We start from the raw sequence: 9359 nt of genomic DNA, 5'->3' as shown, positions 1-9359 counted from the left end.
GTTATAGGGCCTCCTGTGGTGTCTTGATGGTGTCGGTATCCCTAGACCAGGAGGCCCAGGTTCAAGTCCCACTTTCTCCAGAGCTGTGTAATAACCTCTGAACCACTTGATTAGAACATTATACTAAATAGCTTGCTAAAACTGTTTGGTATGTGTGAATGCTTTCACTTTGGTGAAATACCAATGGCTGACCAACTGGAATTGAGCATTAACCAGTGTGGAACAGTGTAAAACTGGCAAGGATCATATTTGTATATTTGCTTCTGGGAATCTCAAAAATTGGGTAAGCTTGTATTAATTGGTGGAGGAAGGTAGGAATCTACTGGCAGGGAACATTTGTGAATGAAGATGAGTAATAATGTAGATGTTATAGTGGCACATCTCCTGAAAATAAATATTTGGGACTTCATGTCAAAAGGGTGTAGAGAGTTAAGAATTGTTGTAAACTTTGTGGCATAATAGACAAAAACAGGCACTAATGTGGTACATAGCAGGAATGGTCTCCGGTACTCTCCCACTCTTCAGTAGACTGATCTTTTGGGGCAATGGTGCAGTGCTACAATGAATTGCTTGTGGGGAAAAGTGAAGAAATCTAAGGTTGCTAATGCATATTATTGGAATGTTTTATTTGGGTAGGTAAACATTGGTAGATGAGACAGGATCAGGTGTACTGTTGTACCCCACTCATTTCAAGGTATCTTGTACTATATCTCTTGAGGAATGCTTGTGGAACTGGATTCCTCCTTGATTAGTTGTCCCAGAAGACAGGAAGAAACAGAGCAAAAAGAATAAATGTTGTATTAAATTGTTGAATTAACCTTTTTAATACATTTATTGAAGCTGAATAACTTAGTAAAGGAAAGTGAGGACTGAAACAAAGGCTAGAATAAAAGGATCATTGAAGAAAATTGCAGCTGGAGTATTCCAGCTGATGTTAGGAACTACTACTTTGCAGGTTATGGAAATTCTTAACGCTTATTCAAAAGACACAGTGCAGTCAACTGACCGACAATTTTTCTTTTAAAGCAGTGTTGTGGAACCAAGGTGAGTGAATTAAAATACTGATTAGCCGTGATCTAATTGTTGGAACAGACACTAGTTTAGTCCTGTCCCATACAATAGACTTTGATTTATTCATATGGTGTCTGTGACCATTGGATATTTCAAAGCATTTTATAGCCAATGAAATATTTTTGAAGTGTAGTCATTGTTGTAATGTTGAACATGTGGCAGTCAATTTGCTGTTTGTTGCAGTTTGCTGTGTACATTTTGACAACAGCCGGATAATCTGTTCTGATGATGCTGACCAAATATTAATCAGTACTCTGGAATAACTCCCGGCTGCTGCTTGGAAATAGTGCCATGGGATCTTTTCCATCTAACCCAGCTGACAGTTGGGGCCCCTGAGTTTTACTTGTCATAGGTTAAATATCTCACTTGTGTTATTCTCTTCATCGCAAGTTCAACAGTAGGTACTACCTGACTATTTCTGTACTCTGTTATACTTCTAAAATTTCACTGATAATTAAGTAGCACATGTCATCCCTTGCTAGACCCCTGGATTACTCCTGGCTGTCAAGACAGTTAATTTTTACTCTGCATAAGAAGTAGACAATAAATATCTATGACAAGAAAAAGACAGAAGCATTCACACTGATACCAATAAAGGTATTGCTGTCTTGTAGCTCTTTATCATATGATCTTTGGGTCACCATTGAGGAATTTAACTGGCCCAAGCATATGACTACTGGATCTATGAGAATTAATTTGAGGCCAGACACACTGCTGCAACAACTGGCTCAACTTATGAATTTTATCCTTTCGCCATCAAGCCAGATATACTGCCAGGATAAATATAAGACATAACTGCAGAATCCGTGTACAAGCTTGGCAATATCAAGCACAGAGCAGTTTCTTAATGTTTCTGAATGGAAAAAATAAATGCAGCTGCCAGAAAGTGTTAGAAATATCCAGCAGGGCAGGCAGCATCAATTATGATTCTTCCAAAGAAGGCGTCATATCAAACTCAAATGTGATGCTGCCAGACCTACTAAATCTCTCCAGCAATTTGAATTTTACTCCTTCATGCTTGCCCATATTCCCCTTTCTTGGGCAAGCTAGGCTTGCCTGATGAATGTGACCTTGACAGCATCAGCCACATCTGAAGAAAAGTATGTTTTACTTAAATATAATTTAAATGTAATTATTATATATAGTCACTGCCTACTTGTGTAGACCAAAAATTCAGACCACACAGAAAATATGCAGAAATGCATTAACTTGCTTAAGTGCCTTCAGAACGAACTATCAAGTTCCACCTGCCTGATTGATAAGGGGGAAGAACACCTTTCTTCCAACCCCCAGAGGTATTGCAGGACTGGAGTTTAATATGATAAATCTCTTAACTGACATACTGCCCATTGCTTATCCAGTGGGGATCTCACTTTTCATTATGGCTTTAATTTGCATGAATATCTGTAACTAAGGGAAAGGAAGCCAAACCCCAAGAATCAGGCTAAACAATGAGCCAGACTATATAACAACCAGCCAAAGGATCCTGGAATACCTAAAACTTACTTGGATCCAGTGTATTACTAAGGTCTTAGTCCACTGTCCTACTGCATCTGTCCTTCTGGATCAAACTTGTTTCTCTCATTTTATTGTAATGTTAAATAGAAATTGAGTCACTCATTAAATCGGGATCAGAAGCGAACCGATTTAAAGGCTACGCGATGTTTAACTGATCTTTTTTGATTTTCAATTTTGCACTTTATTGTGGGTTGTTGTAAAGTATGCCCTTCGTTACAATATGCTGAAAATTCGGCTGCCTTTGGCTACATGTTGCGTCCTTCACGTTAACATTCTCCAGAACTGTAAGGAGCAAAAAGAGACTTCTCCCTTTGTTTAAAATTATCTCTTAACAGAGATTGTAATAATCTTATTAAAATCATTAGTTTTGAAAAAGAAATCTGTTGACATATTAGAGATCATCCATACAGTGATGTTTAAATGGCTAGCCTAAAGCAAATAGAGGGATAACATTGAAAGCAGGCATAGTGAGTAATGTGCTTAGCTGCGTATTTGTGGAATAACTAGATTATATGTATTTATGCAAACATACCATGCCGGCGGGGGGAAGAAATTCTCACTTAAAGCCATACACTTCTTTCCTCCAGTGATACTCTTTGTAACCATAAGTGTTTCTCCCACAATATGTGGAACAGCAAAATCTGTAATCATAGAATTGTCATGGCACAGAAGGAGGCCATTCAGTCCATCATGCCACTGCTGATTCTTCAAACTAGCATCATTACCTAGTGCCGATTTGCTTTTTCCCCAGAACTCTATCCAAATAATCATCCAGATGCCGCCTTGAATGCCTCAATTGAACCTGCTTCTCCCACATTTCCAGGCAGTGTGTTCTGTACCCTAACTACTTGTTGTGTGAAAAGTGTTTTTTTTTCTCTCTCTCTCTCTCGCATTGCCCTTGCTTCTTTTGCACATCACATTAAATCTATTTCCACTCATTCTTCCTTTTATGAGCAGGAACAGCTTCTCCACATCTACTGTATCCAGCCTCAATCAGATTGTCTTTCCAAGGAGAACAGTCCTAACTTCAATCTATCTACATAACTGTGTTTTTCATTCCTGGAACCATTCTGGTAAATTGATTCTGCAATGCATCCACAACTATACATAATACTCCAGCTGTTGCTTAGCAAGAATCCAGTGCAATTTCCACATCACCTTGCTCTTTTACTGCATACACCTATTAATAAAGCCGAGGGCATCATATACTTTGACTGCTCTCATGGTATAAAAGGAACACTAGTAATGTGGATGTAGCGTTGTCTGAGTGATCAGAAATTGAGTAATGGTCAATGGATACTTTTTGGGCTGGAGAATGTTTTGTAGTGGAATTCTTCAGGGGTCAGTTTTGGGATCCTTGCTTTTGCTGATGTATATTAATTAGCTGAATCTAGGTGTGCAGGGAGACATTAAACTTGGAAAAATTGTAAGCTGTGTGGAGAATGTGGAACTCCAAAAGGACACAAACAAGTTGGTAGGGTGGTTGGATAGCTGGCAGATGAGATTCAGTACAGAGAATTGTGATGTGATAACCAACAGCTTAGTAAAACAGTTTTTTTGACCAGCATCTTGAAAGTGGAGAGAGGGCTTGAGGAAGCCAATTCTAGAGCCTAAGCTTCAACTGGAGGCATGGCTGCTGGTAGTGGAGGAATCAAAGTTGGGTTGCATAAAAGATTGAGAAGATTGTGCTTTTAAAAAAAAAAGAGAAAAATATTAGTGAATACAAATGTAGGTCCCTTTTATAGTCAGAAATGGGTGACGTTCTACTCTAGAACAAAGATAGCAAACCAATTAAATACAAATTTTGGTTCTACCCTCAAAGGAGGACACACAAAATTAGGGAATGCAGGGACTAGTGATGGGGGAAGAACAGAAGGAACTCAATATCGGTAGGGAATGGTGTTGAGGATATTGATAGGATTAAAGGTCGATAAATCCCCAAGGTTTGATAATCTACGCCTGAGTACTTAAGGAAGTGACCCTCAATAGTGGATGCATTAGTCACTTTTCATATTTTTATGGATTCCAGAACAGTAGCCATGGTAATGTTAGGGTAGCTAATGTAATCCCATTATTGCAAAGGGAGGTAGAGAGAAAACGGACTAGTTACTGGTTACCCTGATGTCAATAATAGAGAAAATGCTGGAGCCCATTGTAAAAGATACAATAGCAGAGTGCTTGGAAAACAGTGACAGTATTGGACAGAGTCAGCATGGATTTCTGAAAAGTAAATCATTCTTGACCGATTTGCTGGAAGGATGAGAGGATATAAATAGTAGAGTTGATGAGAGGGAGCCAGTGGATGTGGTTTGCTTGGATTTTCAGAAAGCTGGCGGAAGACTCTAAAATTAAACCACGTGGGATTGGGGGTATATGTTAACATGTATGGAGAACTGGTTGGCAGGCAGGAAACTGAGAGATTATGAATGAACAGGTCTTATTTCTAAGTGACAGGTAACGACCAGTTGGGTATTGCAGCAATCAGTGCTAGGACCCCAGCTAAGTTGAATGAGTAGGCAAATGTATGGCAGATGATGTATAAGTGAATAACTGAGGGGCGTGGTAGCAAAGAACAGATTATTATCTGGCGATAGATTAGGAAAGGGGGAGACCTGGGTGACCTTGTACAGCGATGGCTAAAATAATGAGGCAGTGAAGAATGCAAGTTGTATGTCGGCCTTCATAATAAACAATTTGAGTACAGCGGCATGGATGTCTTGCTGCAGTTGTACAGGACATTGATAAGACTACAAATGCAATATTGCATGCAGTTTTGATCTCCTTATCAGGAAAAATGTTCTGGCTATAAAGGGTTTACCAGAGTGACATATGAAGAGAGACCGGATCAGTTAGTACTATATTCACTGGAGTTTAGAATAATAAGGGGGGAAATCTTAAAAAGCTTTAAAATTCTAACAATACCAGACAGGATGAACGCAGGAAGGATGTTCCTGAAGACTGGGGAATCCGTTTAATGATATGGAGTGTGTCACATAGGACTGAGATGGAGATTTCTTCACGCAGAGTGTGTTGAGTCTGGAATTCTCTGCCATAAAGAGTGGCTGAGTCCAAAACATTAAATGTTTCCTGAAGTAATTAGATCTAGTTCTTGAAGCTAGAAGAGTCAAAAGCTGAAGGACCTGTAGCCACCTTTTAAGGAAATCCAAGAATGGGCAGTGAAAACTGTAGTTGCCAGTGACATCCATATCCCACGGTTGAATTATCCTGCTTTAATTTTAACTGCACTGACTGCCAATATCTGTCATAATTTTATATGCAATGAATGTGTGCAGGGATGTTGTTTGCTGATGGTTGCCAATATCTTCAGTGTTAACGTTCGCAGGAGAATGCTCACACCCAGACATGTTTATTACCAAAATTGGTACTACTATTTCTTTTTTTTTTTTAAAAGGCTTTGTTTTCTCTTTCAGGCTCTGGAGCTACAGCTGTGGTTCAGGCTGCTTACTGTATCCCGAAGAAAGAGCGAGTTGCAATCAAACGCATCAACCTGGAAAAATGTCAGACTAGTATGGACGAACTCCTGGTAATGCACTGAAAAATGCAACAATAGTACAAGGAGGCTTGAATGGCCTTGACTGTTTGAAAATTTTTAAATGTAGTCACTAAGTAGTGGGGAGGCAATGGCCTAAGTGGTATTATCTCTGGACGGTTAATACGGAGGCTCAGGTACTGATCTGTGGACCCAGATTTGAATCCCACCACAGCAGATGGTGGAATTTGAATTCAATAAAAATCTGGAATTAAGAGTCTCATGATGACCATGAAACCATTGCCGATTATCAGAAAAACCCTTCCTTTAGGGAAGGAAACTACCATCCTTACATGTGACTCCAGACCCATAGCAATGTGCCTGCTGGGTAATTAGGGTTGGGCAATAAATGCCTAGCCAGCAATGCCGTCATCCCATGAATGAATTTTAAAAATGCTGAATCGATCAACAGCATCAATTTTAAAATAAAAAAAAAGTCAGAATGTGTATGGTGAAGACAGAACATTCTGAAAATATAACTGCACTGTCAGTATTTGGAGAGAAGTGAGGAAACTGAATCGCTGAGAGATCAATTAGTTACTTGAATGTGATGTGCCAAAGTGCTTTTTTTTTAAAAAACGACAGGATGGCTGGTACGGCATTACTTGAATAATGAGAGAATTAGTTTATTAAAATTCTGTTGTCAGCCGGGTTGTTAATTAGGAATTCTAGAAAAATATCACTGGAGACTTGAACAAACTGAGACAATTTGTACTAAAATAATTGGTTATTCACATTAACGCATGTACCACAAGAAAACATTTTTCAAATTTATAATGTTTCCAAGGTAATTCAATTAAAACCCTTAGCTTAAGTTCTGAATAATCTAGTCGGTTTAAATTCAGGCAGAACAGCTTTTCGTAATGTGTTCTTAACAGATTAGAGCTGTCAGATAACTTGGAGGGAGAAGTAATGCCATCGTAGCCCATTTCTCGTTATGTGTTGGAGTGCATGCAAGAGTGTACTTGTTGCTCTGCTGATTTTTAGGGTGTGTCTGTTCACGTTGTCCCTGGATAATTTAGGTGTGAACACATTTTTTGAATGATGTTCACAGTTTGTGTTGCCAAGAAGAAATTCAGACAGAAACCAAACTGATCTTTTGGTATCTGTAAAAAGAGCAGCTAAGGATTAACAAAATAAAAGTACTGTGGATGCTGGAATTTTTTGGTCAAATTGGAAAATGCTGGAAATATTCAGCAGGCCGCTCGACAGTTCTGGGGAGAAAAGCTGTTAAGGTCATCAACTAGAAACCTTTTACTAAAATCCAACCATAAGCATGACAGTCAAGCTTTGAGACTTGTCATTTTCTTTACTTATTAATGTAGCAACAGAGATTATGATCTGTAGTTGTTGCTGTCCATGTTGAAAGTCTGGAATGTACTGAATTGAAAGTTAGTGCTGTTCCTGACTATTTATTTTGTGCTTTCATTGGTAGAGTGTCTGTGGCCAAAGATACAAAGTGAAGTGGGGCAAAGAATTAAAATGATGCATGTAGTCCTCTTTCCAGCTAAAGAGTATCTACTGATGACATTGACTTCTAAAAATTTTCTAGTGCTGATCGTCCTGCTATAGATTTCCAGCATTTTTTCTGATTTCCAATATTTGCAGTATCTAGTTTTGCTTGTTTTTGACTGATTTGTTGCAAACTAAATGCTAATTGACTGGGCAGATAATCAGAATTTATTCTTTGATGGCTTTCATACTCTTGCTCTGATTTATCAACTTAACTTCCATCCTAAAATCAAATGAGACTTCTGAAAACAAAGATGTCTGGACAAAGTCGTTAAGAGAAACCATTCCCATTTGTGAAAGGGTTGAGAACTAGATTAGCAGAAGAATCATAAGCGACTTGCGGAAAGACTTTACGGTTCAGTATACACTGCCTGGGGATGTGCTGAGGGAATATTAAACTCTGGTCTTTCAAAAAATTACCTGAAGAAAAGCTTTGCTGCAAAGCTACAGGGAAAAAGAGATAGTTGAGCAGCTTTTTCAGAGAGCTGGCGGTTGTCCTCCATCTACACTCTAATCGTTCTATGATTGAGAGTTTAAATTCTGCTCGTGAACTTCAATACGTAATCATAGTTGAACCTTTAATACAACTGAGGAGTGCCACGATGATAAGTATTTTCATCCTTTGGATTAAATTCTGACTCTGACAATTGTCTAATTGCTTGAATGTAGATGATCTCTTAAAATATTTTTCAAGAATAGCATGGAACTAACCTAGTGCCACGACCAAAATCCATTTTTTACTGACACCACCAGAGCAGGTTGGTTGGTTGCTCTTTTCAGTGCTATTTGCGGGGAGCTTTTCTGTATACTAATGGTTGCATAAATGTCTGCGCTTCAGAAATAATTAATAGGATGTGAGACATTTTGGGCCTTGAGAGCCGCTAAATAAATACAAGTTCTTCTCTCTTTCTTCCAAAGGTGTTGACTGGAATCTGGGTCTTCAGGTGGCACTCGCACTCCAGCACCACATTCAAGTAACCATTATTTTTATATAATAAAAAAAACAAAAAATGCTGGAAACACTTAGGTCAGTCAGCACCTATACAGACAGAGAGACGGACAGTCAGATGATGTATCATTAGAACTAGTGAGAAGTTCTGATGAAATGTTGTTACCAGAAGCATGAATTGTTTCTCTCCCCGCAGCTGCTACCAGACCTGATGACTTAATTTCAGCATTTTCTGTTTTTATTTCTGATTTCCAGCATCTGGAGTGTTTTGACTTTGTACTAGAATTAGTTTAATATTGCAAAATGATATCCCTCCCTTCATCTCCTACAGCAAGGAATAAACCTGTGAAAACAGGGGCTTATAGATAGGACAAGAAAGATCAAATGAATTGAAAATTAGCTAGATGTGGTGTGATATGTATAGGTAATGCATTGCAGATCAGTAAACTGTTTTAACTGCACAACAACACCCTCCCTTCATGCAGAGTATACCTTTTTTTGATATGCTTTCTGCAAGCAGGGTAAATTAGAATTTCAGACCGCTGCTTGTGCCTGACATCAGAGGGTTTGAACGATGTCTATAAACAAAAGATTGATCTTTCTCAGTCTCTGCCATCCTGTGCCTCGTGTACTCCTTATGCTATTACATTGTGTTGCCTGAGTCACGTTATCTGCATCTGCTTTGCTGTCATACCCTTTTTCTTCTACCCTTCCCTGTGTTCCACCTACGGTGGCCTTGCTGCCATCTCTTTCTGTCCC

The 9359-nt window shown here is 38.8% G+C and overlaps 1 protein-coding gene across 1 annotated transcript in view; it reads left to right on the top strand.

The window, feature by feature from the left end:
• The window catches only part of LOC109915135 (oxidative stress responsive kinase 1), a 173310-nt gene that overhangs the window by 17374 nt on the left and 146577 nt on the right, over nt 1-9359 (top strand). Inside the window, exon 2 of the mRNA XM_048596170.1 lies at nt 6021-6133. Within this exon, the coding sequence (XP_048452127.1) occupies nt 6021-6133 (113 nt within the window). The remainder of the gene's footprint in view (nt 1-6020; nt 6134-9359) is intronic.

The sequence above is a fragment of the Rhincodon typus genome, chromosome 4, assembly GCF_021869965.1.
Source record: "Rhincodon typus isolate 14 chromosome 4, sRhiTyp1.1, whole genome shotgun sequence".
Taxonomy (NCBI): Eukaryota; Metazoa; Chordata; class Chondrichthyes; order Orectolobiformes; family Rhincodontidae; genus Rhincodon; species Rhincodon typus.
The sequence above is the reverse complement of the archived record's forward strand: the minus strand, read 5'-3'. Positions and strand labels throughout refer to the sequence as shown.